Source organism: Gadus chalcogrammus, chromosome 5, assembly GCF_026213295.1.
Source record: "Gadus chalcogrammus isolate NIFS_2021 chromosome 5, NIFS_Gcha_1.0, whole genome shotgun sequence".
Taxonomy (NCBI): domain Eukaryota; kingdom Metazoa; phylum Chordata; class Actinopteri; order Gadiformes; family Gadidae; genus Gadus; species Gadus chalcogrammus.
Window position 1 is genome coordinate 16409421 of NC_079416.1, and position 14646 is coordinate 16424066.

Consider the following 14646-nt stretch of genomic DNA (forward strand, 5'->3'; position numbering starts at 1 on the left):
GGAACATGTACGGTATATATCCACAGACACAAAATAAATACAAAATTCTTTATTGGAAATTTTGTGCATTATGACAAAAAAAAATGGTTACGACTATGTCACTCAGAGCTTGAAAAGATAAGAATTGGGCAACTACAATGATAGAGCACAGGCTGCTCATCAGAGGTAACAAGAGGAGGAAATGACAATGCAAATGTACAGCATTTATGTTCACCACACACTTATCATTTAGTGTCAGCCTTCAGCAGCAATTACCTAACAAATATTTCCAGTTAATTTCTCTTATTTTCTAGTTGGCAGATTCATTTTCTACGTGGCAAATATTTTTTTTACCTGAATAGTTTCAGGAAACTTTCCCAGCTAAGTGGCTATTGCTGTTAACCCCCAACAAACACACACACACACACACACACACACACACACACACACACACACACACACACACACACACACACACACACACACACACACACACACACACACACACACACACACACACACACACACACACACACACACACACACAGTGCTTTAGAACTTGGTGTCATTCATCACAGACTCCAACATCTTTATCTTCTGATGGTTCTTCCTCTGTAAGTAGCTGAGGAGGAGCCAAGTGAGCGTGCAGCCAGTGAGAAGACCCACCACGGTCATGACAGCAGCGGCCCAGGTAGCCACACTGCCTGAGCAGGTGGAGTAGATAGGCACGGCCGTAGATCCAGCGGTGGCTGAGCTAGGCATGGGTGTGGACGAGGGGCCTGGGGTAGTGGCTGGAATGGAATAGCTGTTGACTCTTGTGAAGAAGTAAGGATGCTCCTGTGGGACACAAAGGATATTTTTCATGGTATAACTCTGTAATATATTGTCATAGTCATGGGAAATGAGAATTTAAAATATATGTCTGTACGTATGTATGTATATACATACGCATGTCTATACATATATATATATATATATGGGTTAGGGTTAGGTGTGTGTGGGTGTGTTTGTGTGTGTTCATATATGTATGCATTAATGCATACATACATGTATGTGTCTATGTTTTTGTATTTTTTTTTACCTCAGCAGGGCATTTGACCACGTTCCTAGTACTTGTGAAGTTGTTGTACGTCTGCTTCTTGCCCACAGGCTCAAACTATGAAAACAGATAAACAAATGTTACTGTCACTTAAATCGTAATCAGTTGAAGGCTATGAAGAAGAAAAGGACAACATTCTGTCTGATACAGTTAGCTGTTAGTTGCTAGCAGTACCATGTTATTCCACAGTTCGCTGGCCATGTCTGCCTGGCCCTTCTCGCTGAAGTGGAAACAATCCACCGTCATGTAGCTTGGGTCCGGCTTCCCCTCCTGCAAACGACACATCGTCATCATCAATTGCATGAATGTTGTTAGTGTGTGTGTGTGTGTGTGTGTGTGTGTGTGTGTGTGTGTGTGTGTGTGTGTGTGTGTGTGTGTGTGTGTCTCTGTGTCTCTGTGTTAGTGTTGGATGTGCTTGAGGTCATACAGAGTTCAAGGGAAGGACGGTGTTTCTGAAGAAGGGCTGCACCACGATGGTGAAGTCCTCCCTGCCATCGTAGTGTCCTCCATATACCAGGTTCTCCGTCTCTCTCTTGGAGGACGACCAAACACAAAACTATTAGACCATGAAACATTGCATTCTAGCAGAAAATCATATTATACCACAAAAAAAGGGATGTGTACCCATTTTGATAGACACAAATATATGTATTTACAAAACATACTATAGAATAAGATATAATCGAACATAATTAACCAAATTTAAAATATATATTATAACCACAAAAAAAACATTTGTATTAATGTATATATTTGACTATTTTAGAGACTATTTGTGCTTTTATGGACAGAGCAGTAAAGACAGATACTGAGTTGAAAGTGAGATGTAATTACATATATGTTCGTTCATTACACGCTTGGTTAGAACACTAGCTGGTAGAGCAACCAATCGATCTCCTGCTAAAATGTACCTGATAATCCCGGTTGATGCGTTTCATTTCCGCGAGCTCGGGGGAATCGTCGCTCGGTTCCAAAAAGCACCGACAAGCCTGCCTGTGCTCGGACAAGAAAAAGAGAATAAAGAATAAAGTGAAATGGAAAACTACAGCAACAACCAATATCGAATGTATATTTGCCATAATGAAAAGTTTAAAACCAATGTAACGATAAGTGTATATTTTGAGTGATCTTGAACTTAATTAATAGCATACTTTTGAAAGAAATTGCAAAAAGCGTCCTTTTTTATTTTGCGAAGGGCCTTCATTTCTAGGACTTCCACCACATTAACCATTAGCCTGGGGACCTAAAGACAATTACAAAGATAATGTGTGTTAATGCAACATTTTACACCATTCCTCATCGTATTCATATTTATTATTCATATTTATTATTCAATTTGACTAATACTGTTTAACATTTAATCTTTTTGCAAAAAAACGTGTATACATATTTTAAAAAATCAACCTCGTTGTAAAGGATGTCCAAGCTCGTCTTTAAATGATGAATGTAGTTCTTTGTTGAATATGCCGCCTATGTGGTTTTCCAAACAGAAAACAAATTTGCACACATCTTTGCAATTATTTTAACATCAACTACAACACAAACATCCTCCATAACAGAAGTGCATATATATTTCCTATATTTTTATAAAACTCTAGCAACAGCAATGGCTAAAGCAAATATGGTCACAACCACATTCAGATGGCTAATTTTACATTGATGCAGTACTTTGCTATTCTGTGATATCAGAGCAGGGTGATATTGGAATTACTGGAAGATGAATGTAGGAAGAACAAAAGCAAAATTACAGAGGACAGTAATAAAGAAAAGAAACCCAGAATACAATATAAAGCGTGTTTTCTAACTTTCCTAAATGATGTTGAGTGAGTTAAGATGATGATGGATGGAGGGTGAGCTCACTCTATCATTGCAGTAAGAACACAGGTCATTCCCTCCAATGAAGAGGGTCACCAGCTTCCAGTCATTCTTAAAGTCCACAGCCTGTTTCAACACAATTTCACACACATTTACATAGAGAACGAGAGGGGGCATTTAGATAGAGAAACTCTACTGTCTCTTCTGTTTGGAGAGAGAGACAGAGAGAGAGAGAGAGAGAGAGAGAGAGAGAGAGAGAGAGAGAGAGAGAGAGAGAGAGAGAGAGAGAGAGAGAGAGAGAGAGAAAAAAACACTTACTGTATTGTTTTTCATGGTTCCAATAAGCCGTCTGGCTTGCGCGGGGAAGTCGCTGTAAACATGAGGCATGTATTGAAAGCTCTGACAATGATACGTCATGTTTAAATTATTATGATATGGAGGTGATGACAGTGGACTAATATGGGACATATATGACATGAGTCGTATGATATGTCCTGTCATATGTCATATGAGATTCACTCACGATGCCACAGCTCCTCCCTCAGCCATGTTGAAGCCTGTCTGCCTTTTTCCCCGGCCCTTCGACATCCCCTTAATGTTGGCATTGAACTTCCTGAGGATGTCTAAAGACAGAAACCAGGGGATACTGCTGCATAAGTGACGTACACATGTTGGATTCAACTCATGGAATCAAGCAAGAAAGTCTGTTGTCTGGTGATGAGTATTTTGATTGACTTGTGGATTCATGCAAAGAATTTGACTCACTGGGTAATGTTGTGACGGTCTCAAGGGCTTTATCACCTCCAATGCTAATTCATAAAAAGACAGAAAAAATCAATAATGTCGTCATATTATCATAACATGTATTATTATGTTTTTCTTCTGATTGCATTTGTACTTTGTTCAGTCTCACCTCCAGGAAACACCTCTGTATTCAGTAAACAGCGCAAGAATGTTCTTAGCCTTAGCCCCAAAACCAGTCTGTATCCAAACACACACACACACACACACACACACGGATAACATGTTACATCGGAATACGCTAGGAAAAATCTTTTATAAATACGGAACAGCAGAATAATAAAAGTTATTCTGCCGTTTACACACACACAAATACGAAGACACACCCACACACGCATGCACACTACCCCCCCCCCCCCCCCCCTCCCAGACACACATACAAGACATGTCAGAATATTCTTATTCGTAGTGCTATATTTACCGTTAACGAATCGCCCATGGCGCCCACCACTTTGATGTCGCCAGGTCGCAACCTATGCACTGCAAAACATAAACACCATTGAAGCCCCCTCTCTCTGTACTTTCTCCTCAATGCCACTACAGGTCTTATCTGAGGTGAAGTGGTGCCTTCTTACCCGAAGCAGGCACAGAGTCCGAGGGAGCGGTGTTAGTGCAGGTGAAATCACTGCCCCAGTTCTAAAGGAAGAAGATGCTTATTAGCAGAAGTAGTAGAATGTGAGTTACCAGCCTATAAGAGAGACAACGGAGAGAAATGTGGCAGGAATTTGGTCTTTTGTACCTAAAATGCTAGATAGCATGGCATTTGGTTCCCACTAAGGCTACCCATGCTAAATCCACCAAATGGAATATATTATCTGTTAAATAATATCACAGTAGAAAGGCAGGCCTACAGTAACAGGAGGAGGACTGGGTTGAGGGCTGGGGTAGACGTAGTCGCTGTTCTGAGCCGTCCTGAGGAACGGCATTTCCTGATGATCATAAAAAACAAAAATCTAACTAAACATCCATGGGACGACACGACTAAACAATACACAGATAATCCTCTCTAACATGGAGAACAACCCATGGCGGAATATAATAATAATAATAATAATAATAATAATAACAATACATTTAATTTAGAGGCACCCAAGGTCACCATACAGAGCATAAAATCATCATAAATCGTTAAAAACAAGACATTGTGGAAAAACAACAAAAACAAAACAAAACAAACAAACAATCAAGACAGTGATCAGTTAGACGTTGTGTGCGAGTTTGAACAGGTGATATGTTCTGTATTGTTTCATATAACCCACGGGAGGAATATGTGGTTCATATAGACAGATGTTATTACCTTTGAAGGACACTTCAAATCAACGCCAGCAGTGAAGTCTTGGCTAAAAGTCTTGTTGCCAACGGACTCAATCTAAGACAATGGGAGTATTTATTTAGTTTTTTCGATTTGAAATAACCATACGTTTTGCCATCTCCTATTATGAATATATATTGTTAAAGAGTACTATACCATGTTGTTCCAAAGGGCAAGAGCCATCACCGTATGAGCTTTCTGGCTCAGGTGGAAACAGTCTGGGGAGAAATAGGAGCGATCGGGGCGTCCGTCCTTCAGAATGAATGCAGGGGTAGATGGTGAGCGAGAATGATGATGACAAATAGGGGGCCGTCTAAATTCTAACGACACAGTGTTCCTGTACGTTCCGTAATATCCGCCTTTACCTCTAGCCTGGGGATGATGACCTCTCGAAAGAAAGGTTGCAGCACCACAGTGAAGTTCTCATGGGTGTCATAGCGACCGGAGTCAACAAGGCTCCTCATACCGTTCTGGATGGACAAACGGAGATCATTCGGGAACTTATTTGATTTACTTTGAGAATACATTTCACTAAGAAATACATTAATGAACAGGAAGGTATCAGGCATATTGAAGACGTTGAGGTTTGAACCCAGAAACCTTGGACTGTGAGTCAGCTGTATACTTTATGTTCATAGTTTGAATGACTTATGTCTGTATCTGTTTACTGAACCCGCAGTATTGGCTGGGGAAACAAAAATAATAATCAGAAAATGTTTTGTACTTCGTGGTGGTTTACCTGGTATGCTCGGTTTATATCTTCAACCTTCTTGAGTTCCGCTGTTCCCTTGTTAGGGGTCAGAATGCAAGGGCAAATAATTCTGGAGAGGACATGTAGAGGTACAAATAAATCACATCGTCTATTTGAAGCACAGACACTGGTGCTACAGGAGGACAATGAGGACCAAGGTACCCGGCATAGTCACGTACTTCACAAAGAAGGTGGGGCACTTAAGGCTCTTTTCTTGGTGCAGCTCGCGGAGAGGAACGATGTGCATTAGCTCCACCAGATTCACCATGGCCCGGGGAACCTGTGGGGTGGGATAGGACAGCAATGGCGGCGATGAACGGGGGATCGCCATGGAACACAAGCAGCTTAATGAGGAAGAAGCGAAAATGCAATTGGGTCTCATGGGATGCAATCCACACTGAAGGGAGTCTTGCTAGTCTACCTCTTTATGGAGGAGGTCCAGAGCCTCGCGGACACGACCCACCACATTCTCCGGTGAGAAGAAGACCTTGAGGACAGCAGTGAAACGCAGGGAGGAGTCATTAGTGTTGATGGATACCGGATAGGGTGATGGCAGGACAATCACATGGCACATGTGACTGTAAAAACACAGATTTGTTTCTCCAAAATGAGTTATGAAATAACTTTTGACTCACTGTGTCTGTGCAGAAGTCACAAATGTCATTTCCCCCGATGAACATGGTGATCACTTTCCAGTCATTCTTGAAATCGATGCGCTGAATATAGATGGTAAGCTAGTTAGATCAATGTTTTTGGCTTTACTAAATTTAGAAGGTTTAACATAAAAAAATTACTGAACTTCATTATAAAAGTCGTCCAAGATATGTCTTTAGAGATTGGGGAAACATGCTGAAACAATAATTCTGTGACAACAAGACTCCTGTTTGTGTTTTTTGTGTGTCATTCACTTTTCTCACTATTGCCACACAATCCCAGTGTGCTGCAACAATGGAAGCAAGTAATAACAACAACTCAATTTAAGATTATACTCAGGTTCAATGTTACATAATTGTATGTGTGTGTGTGTGTGTGTGTGTGTGTGTGTGTGTGTGTGTGTGTGTGTGTGTGTGTGTGTGTGTGTGTGTGTGTGTGTGTGTGTGTGTGTGTGGGGGGTGTTTTTATGTGTGTTTGTGTCTGCCTGCAATTTTTCATTCATTCAAATCACATTTCACATCATTCAAATCACATTTCACATCATTCAAATCATATATGCTCACCGTGTCATTCTTCATCTTGTCCACTAGAGTGCGCACCTGTTTCACCATATCGCTGGAAACACAAGACATGAATTCATATAGGCCATAGCGAAGGGGTAGATGGTAAAAATGGTTTAAAAGTAGGTCTAATGGGCAAAACGTACCCACTCTTGGCCCCTGGTGCGGCTTGGTTCAAGAAGGCTTGAGGATCGTTCTCTTCACCGATCCCCACAGCCCAGCCAGTCAGATCTGAGTTAAACTCCTTCATGATGTCTGGACAAAGGTTCAAAAGTGAAATGGAAGATGACAAGCCACTTCAAATTTCCCATAGTAATGAATGTGTGCAGTGGACATGGTGACCTTTTCAGGTCATCGTGATACCTGTTGATAGTTGAATAGTAGATAATGCAGTGAAGTGTCAAATTGGGGGTCACTATCACTAAGTGCAACTGAACCAGATAGCGGGGGCATTTATTCAAGAGATAAGTCAACTGTCACTATTTTATTGTAGTAGTTAAACCATATTATATCTATCAAATACAGAGTAATCATATAATTTGATGATAAAAGACTACTTTAAGGTCAATTAATTATATCTGAGCTTCTGTTGTGTCTTGAATATTTTATTTAGATATGTCGCAGATAATATGAACATTGAAAGGTCCCGTTTGTCGTAATCTGAACCTTGTGGTTGTACAGTAATATGCCTATAATACAAATGAAGAAAAGGAACAATTAGAATAGTAACAATTATAACTAAATAAATAAAGTTACCGTGAAATACTCACTTGGCAGGGTGGTCACATTGGCAAGATTGGCATCGCCACCGATACTGAAGAAAAGAAAATACTCAAACTATAAGTCAATATTGACTGTGAATAAAACTGAGACAAACCCCTCGCTTCATCCATTGTTGTGTGCTCCCAAACGGTTAAGCATGCACGTTTGCTGTATGCTTTCTCACCTCCATGACAGACCTCTGTATTCATTTGCAACTAGCAGAAGGTTGTCTGTCTTGGCACCGACACCATTACCTGCCTGCAGAGAAAAATCGACAGTGGATGCCAAATTAATAATAATAAGCAAGGACTATAAACAATACAATAGCAATTTCTAAGGACCTCACTATTTGGTGGATAATATCACATAATTTTCACATCTTCTTGCTTGACTTCTTCTTTAAACTCCACCCTGACACACACATACACACACACATAAACAAACACACACACATCAGAAGCACACACACAAATGGAGGAGCACTGACCGTGAGTGAGTCTCCAACTGCTGCCACTACTTTGACGTCTCCTGGTCTAAGTGCATGAACTGAAAACGCAAAAGAAACAATGGAGTTGGGTTTAGTATTATAATTCTTACAATTATTATTATTGACATGAGGGTAAGAAATACAATCCATACCCGAGGTAGGGGTAGTAGGGGAAGGATCTCGATCCACACAGATCATCTCTGTTCCCATTACCTGCATAAACAGGAATGTGCGTTAATTATTGCCTGTTCCAACCCTGCAGCTGTAAGTTCATCGTAGAGGCTCACCGAGACTTACAGGGTCAATCAGGGAAGTGTTGCTGTACGCTGCTGTTGTTCCTGTCCTTTCTCTGGGAGAATTATTTTGTGTGCTCAGAAATTGGGCCTGATACTGAAAAACAGAGGGTGAAAACAATCAATGGCATTATTTTCACCAAAATTGTACGCGAAATGTGATACTATATTCCGTTTTATTATACTCTGAAGGTGAAGGCTCACATAGACAAAAGAGGAATAACAGAAGCAACAGTGTTACATAACCTCAATAACTTCCTTCTCACCTCTGTACGGCCAATGTCCTTATCCTTGACCGTCGCTTCACCTGTGAGTGTCCAATGAAACTGTGGACGCAAGGGGACCTAATTGGTCATTTAAGAACCTTATTGTTGAGATAAAAAGCCTGCGTTATCAGACCCAGCCAACGCTACCCAGCTAGGCTAGATTGTGCCGATAAAATATACAGTTTGCCTCATGTAGATAGATATCTGTGCTGGTGAACGAACTGTAATTTAATTTCAAAATCCTTCCCAGATAATCTCTTGATCAGTAAACTCTTATCTAATCTCTAGCGGAGGACAATTCGTCATGCTTCGTCATCGTCATTGTGTTCCAGGAACAGAACGGCGGTCAAAACCCTTGTGGGGTTATCACACAGCGCTGTGTATTGTACTTTAGATTGCTGTGTACCAAACTTATAAATAATGTATTTGTACATAATGTACCATGTTTTCCAGTAGCTGGAGTGCTAGTTGGTTCAAGTTTTCAAAGTTGGACTCTTCCTATGGAGAAACAAAACAAGGCACTGGTTACATATACAGGTGTCTCTCGTGGTCACATGCAACGAATCAGGGAGGACAGATGTTAAGCAGAATCAGGACGCTTCATGTAGGTCCCCTTCTTACTGAATCCAGGGTTGGACCCAAGATAATCGGTTTTGGATGCAGCAGGACGGCAAAGTCTTCACGCTCACTAAATCTTTCCATGGCACGCTGAAGAGAGTCCTAGAAAACGGAGGGATGGTTGAATCATGAAGCAAAATACACATTGATAGGACAGGGGAATCAGTCTTTTAAATTGGATCCAATTGTACCTGTAGTGTCTGTACATCTAAAGCTCTTCGGATTCGTTGCTTCATGCTGATATCAGTTGCAAGCTGGTGGCTGTACATATGATGAAACACACACCACATGTATGTATAGTTGAATAAGGGTGCACTCACACTAGGCCATCTGGCCGTGGCCGTTGGCCGTTTTCACACCTAACCGTGCTCAAATGGCCCCATTGTTCTCTGGCCACACTCACACTGGCAGATTTGAGCACGGTTAGGTGCTAAAACGGCCACGGCCACGGCCAGATGGCCTAGTGTGAGCGCACCCTAAAACTTTGTAACATAAATAACATTCTATGGAATATATGCTAAACGATTAACACTCACTTTTCCAATGCAATGGGCCCGCTCCAGACGACTGTATGAACCAATGTGCGATGCAGCTGCAAGATTCAAACTTAAATAATTATAACTTACAAGTAGTGAGCATTCATTGACAATTAATAAAATCACTGCTTCAGGCTCTTCATCTGTAATACCTTTTTCTTCAATATCTTCAGAGCTGCCTCCACCTCTCTCACCATAGTTTCAGGTTCCATGGCTGCCTATTGTACAAAAGGGAAGAAACTTTTTAGTGTGGTTTAATTTGCAATGGTTTCATGTCAAGAGATCGAAACTGGAACGGCTGCAGTTTATAGATATTTTAAAACAATACATTTCTTGCTTACTCCGTCTCTCATTCGCTTGACCTTTTCATTGTTTGTTTGTTTGTGTGTTGGTTTGAAACTAGAAAAAGCAGCCGGCATGACTGCATGGAATCTCACCTGCTGTGTGCGGGACCACTGAGAATCTGCCGGAACAAAAAGCAGCACAAACTTCCAGTCTGTAGCCTGCAAGGGCATAGAAGATCAATCAGAGTTGAATCTCAATAACATCCCTGTGTTTTACATTTTCCGGTCAAACATTTATCATAAGTTCTATCATATACAATTGTAAGTTTTAATGGCTTAGTTTTATGAATGAGAGGATAAATCTTTAAATCTCCAAAGATTTTAGATAGGATTGTCAGAATGTCGTTTTTGTAATTGGTACGAAGGACTCAGTCGAACCTGATGCTGGGAAAGAGATTGTGAAACATGGTCAGCCTCCTCCAACAGATTCCTGCATCAGAATAAAAAGAAAAACGTGTTTGTTTGTTTGTGTGTGTGTGTGTGTGTGTGTGTGTGTGTGTGTGTGTGTGTGTGTGTGTGTGTGTGTGTGTGTGTGTGTGTGTGTGTGTGTGTGTTACCCATTATCTAATTCCAGATCCAAGGGCAAGGAGAAGACGTCAGCATTGAAGACAGACATCTCTACAGACGAGATAAAGAGATAATTATCCATCCCCTATCCATATTGAACATCTCTTGAAATCAAGTTAATTGAAAAGACATGCTGATAATGTGATAGCATATGGCATGACATTAAAATAAGTGATTATGCTTTTTATGATAGTTATTCTTCCTTTCCCTTGTCGTTGGGACTATCTATTGTTGACCTATGTTTATGGCCTCGCCTGATTCACAAAGATAAAAAACACATATCAAATTATCTTTATCGGTTATAATGTTGACGCACGTTGCAACAGAAAAAAAGTTTTCAACAGACAAGGTCAACTATCCATTGAGGAAGGTCCCTGAGACGATCATAGTGTTACAGATTTTGAAACCGATATATACTTGTTTAACCAAAATGGATATCAAAATGAATTCATATTTTAGATTATAACATATCTATCATAGTGAAATATTATTGTAAAATCGTATTAATCACTCTTAATAATGATTAAACCAATTGTTTAAACCATTAATATGTATCAATAATATCCTCATAATCGCACATAGAAAACATAATTTCAACTATATAGATAGACATGTGAATCCCCTGCTGTACTAAATCAATGATGTTATATATAACAAAAAACCATGTATCGTATTGGTGGCCATAAAGAAGAAAATTCAGACCTACCAGCCACTTTTTTTAATATTCTGTTCGCCGTAGACCTATGAGGGGAAAAGGTTAACAATGATCTTCAGTTATAAGCACATGAACACTTACTTTACAACAACCAACTTATGAAATTACACATGAATTGGTCGACTTAAGTATTTTGGAGGCATACCTTTGTAATATTGGTATTCCCATAGTAGAAAACAGGGATATGTCAGACGGTCTGAGAGAGTCAACTGGAGATTAAAAGTAATATTGAACAGTCATCATTATGTAAAGAGTGTAGCATGAAGATCTGATTCAACCTTTAAAATGGGTAGTTTAAAATTCTGCAATAGATCAGTTGTGAAAAACACAACACTCTGATGAAACACAGGTTGCTGAATGCACTCATTTGTCTTTATAGTAAGTTTATTGTGCCATCAGACACAATAAGGTGTTCTATAGCACACCCATCCCTGTGACTTTGGTTGGTTACAGCGTTGGCCTCAGTAAATTTGAATTGTTTAAATAATTGTAATCTTGTATTAAAACATGTACCTGAGTTCGGTGGGGGTAAAGAGGCAGGTTCAGGACCGGCTGGGATATCATATTCAATCTGAAACCGAAAAATAACAGTAGTAGGTTATTCATTGAAAGCATATCTCCATCAATGTTGTTTATGACACTAATATTCGGATTTGCAAAAAAAGAAAAGCATCAACATAATGAAACCCCAACCTTCTGGTATATTCCTGATGCATCTCGCAGAATTTTCGATTGGACGATATCATCAGCATCTAAAAGTGGCATTTCTAATATAAATTATTTTTGTTTTAACTTTTTTTTTACTTGAAAACAGCACAACCCACATAATAATAATTTCCTTATTATTATCCCAGATAAAGTCAAATTACAATTATAGTAAGAACAAGTTATTGCAAGAACAATGAATAACTAGAAACACAACAATGGGTTATGATCATGTAAATATTATGCTACTATATAAGTGAAAATTGGAAAATAAATGTAACTATACATGTACAGTATCAGTAAACTTGACTTATATTTGTAAACTTGTGTCATTCTCTCAAAGACTTTAAAAACAAACATTTGTTATGCAGCTCCTACATTGAATATAAAAATACTAATAGCTAACTAGCATAATACTTGGCACTAACAGTCAAGTTCACGACTGTGACAACACATAATGGGTGAAAAGACATTCTTCAAAGCAACATGTGTGAAACAATAACCTATATTACCTGCAAGATAAGCAGCCGCCACCAGCACTGAAACCCTGAGAAGTGTCCTAATCATCATCATTGGGTATTGGATATACGCCACAATAATGGTCTCACAAAATGTAGGGCTTCAAATGTGCAACCAATAAATCTTTAAACACTGCCCACACCTAACAAATGTATAAAAATAAGTGTTCATTTACGAAAGTCCACAAAAAAGTAATAAACCGACCATTCATTGTATGGTGTTTATATGGTGGAGAAAAAGAGGAGGAGCAGGACCCTTAAAAGCAGGTGGGGCCAATTCTGAACTTTGTAGAGAAATGTTTAAATGAGTGACTGAATCCCATTTCCTTTTAAATTATTATTACTATTATTGGAAATTACTGCTTTATCTCAAACATACATTTAATTGATTTATATTTAGATTATTGATAGTATTTGATATAATGGTTTGACCAAGGATATATTTTTTAATGGATCTAAGGCTTTGTAAAATGTGCATTGTTATACCCAATGTAACTGCTTGATACCACTTAAAAAATGTTCTTTAGGGGGATAACCGTATATATAAATACATAAACAAAAGAGCCATCTTCAATAAAACACAATGCTTTGGCTTAGGCTTCTTTGAGCAGAAGTCTAGAACTTAAATATCAGTATTTCACATTAGCTGTAGAACAGAGCAGTACAGAACATCCTTTCTGTCCACACAGCCATCAGACTATAGAACACCTACCTGGGCGAGGGTGCGGCCTATCGTGACTCTCTCTTCCTCTCTCTCTCTCAACCCACCCCCACTCACACTAGGAAATGTGCAATTGCTTTATATTTTTATATCAACCTCATGCTCTTTTTTATATGGAATTTTAATTATATGCAATATTGCTCACTTTATATTGACTTTTATTGACTTTCATTGAATTATTTTGTTGACTTTTACTGTTTGTCCATTTTGTTGTTATCTGTTGCTACTAAACACCTGCATTTCCACAAGGGGATGAATAAAGTATCTACTTACTTAAATACTTTTTATTTTGTCAAATATATGAGAAGACCATACAACTGTTGGGAGGCACATCAGAAGATGAATCCTTCATCCTGATCCTTTTGTAAAGGAATTGGTGCAAATGCATCCTTTTGAAAATATGATTATCCGCTAACTTTGTGAGCATGTTAAACGTTCTTGTACCCTTTGAAAATATGATAAATTCATTAATTTTTTTGTCATATCCATGAAATGGTTAATATGCCTACACAAGAATCCAACTATTTATGTGTACTTGCAATTACACAAATCGTTAAAATGGTTGTACTGATCAACTTTAGGTTTTGGGGATGATGTGATTAGATATGAATAGATTGCAAAAGGCTTGACATTGCATTATGAGATTGTCTTAAGAATGTCATTGAATATGCCCTGGGTTAACCTTTTGGGATTTTAAAACTGGTCGTAAGGCAATAATTATATAAGGTATAATATTGATTTCAAGTAGAAGGCAACTGTATAAAAAAGCTTTGAAATATGTCCATGTTTAACCCACTTTGTTAGAATATCGTGGAACTTAACCCAAAACTATAAACAGATTGAAAACTTGTGTACTTTCTGACAACAAGTCTGAAAAAGACAAAGACTTCACAGACTTATTGACAGAAAGTTGCTCATACATGGTCTTTAGAGGCGCCGTATTGTTGAGTTTGTTGTTCTTAAATACCATCAGATAAGGCTTTAGGGCTGGTACATCACGTCTCGCATGAGAAACACTGAGAAAGTTTCAAACTAAACAAAACAACACCCAAGAATGACAAATAGGCGATTCATTTACTAAACAATTACCAAAACACCATTGGTACCAATAACATGCCTATATGCTCCTATGCATTCCTATTC

The 14646-nt window shown here is 39.0% G+C and overlaps 1 protein-coding gene across 1 annotated transcript; it reads right to left on the bottom strand.

The window, feature by feature from the left end:
• Positions 1 to 60: 60 nt before the first annotated feature.
• LOC130382650 (phospholipase B1, membrane-associated-like) lies at positions 61 to 12955 on the bottom strand. Its single transcript, XM_056590517.1, has 43 exons — positions 12777 to 12955; positions 12253 to 12311; positions 12073 to 12130; positions 11705 to 11768; positions 11551 to 11585; positions 10835 to 10895; positions 10656 to 10707; positions 10371 to 10436; positions 10086 to 10151; positions 9934 to 9989; positions 9589 to 9658; positions 9401 to 9499; positions 9221 to 9277; positions 8780 to 8839; positions 8518 to 8610; positions 8373 to 8433; positions 8221 to 8279; positions 7918 to 7991; positions 7742 to 7785; positions 7118 to 7226; positions 6975 to 7026; positions 6393 to 6473; positions 6179 to 6244; positions 5937 to 6037; positions 5746 to 5827; positions 5372 to 5476; positions 5163 to 5258; positions 4992 to 5063; positions 4546 to 4623; positions 4270 to 4330; positions 4116 to 4174; positions 3807 to 3874; positions 3659 to 3702; positions 3417 to 3516; positions 3212 to 3263; positions 2939 to 3019; positions 2483 to 2548; positions 2230 to 2321; positions 1990 to 2071; positions 1506 to 1610; positions 1253 to 1348; positions 1061 to 1135; positions 61 to 816 (listed from the first exon to the last, which is right to left on the bottom strand). The coding sequence occupies exons 1-43, from the start codon at positions 12835 to 12837 to the stop codon at positions 532 to 534; spliced, it is 3303 nt and encodes a 1100-aa protein (XP_056446492.1). The 5' UTR covers positions 12838 to 12955; the 3' UTR covers positions 61 to 531.
• Positions 12956 to 14646: the final 1691 nt, after the last annotated feature.

Bases quoted from the DNA above. Each gene is read 5' to 3' on its own strand.
- LOC130382650 (XM_056590517.1), bottom strand. From the start codon at position 12,837: ATGATGATGATTAGGACACTTCTCAGGGTTTCAGTGCTGGTGGCGGCT. The intron at 6,038-6,178 runs GTAGACTAGCAA...CCCACCCCACAG, and splicing joins TGGACCTCCTCCATAAAGAG to GTTCCCCGGGCCATGGTGAA. The intron at 3,020-3,211 runs GTAAGTGTTTTT...GTGTTGAAACAG, and splicing joins GAACCATGAAAAACAATACA to GCTGTGGACTTTAAGAATGA.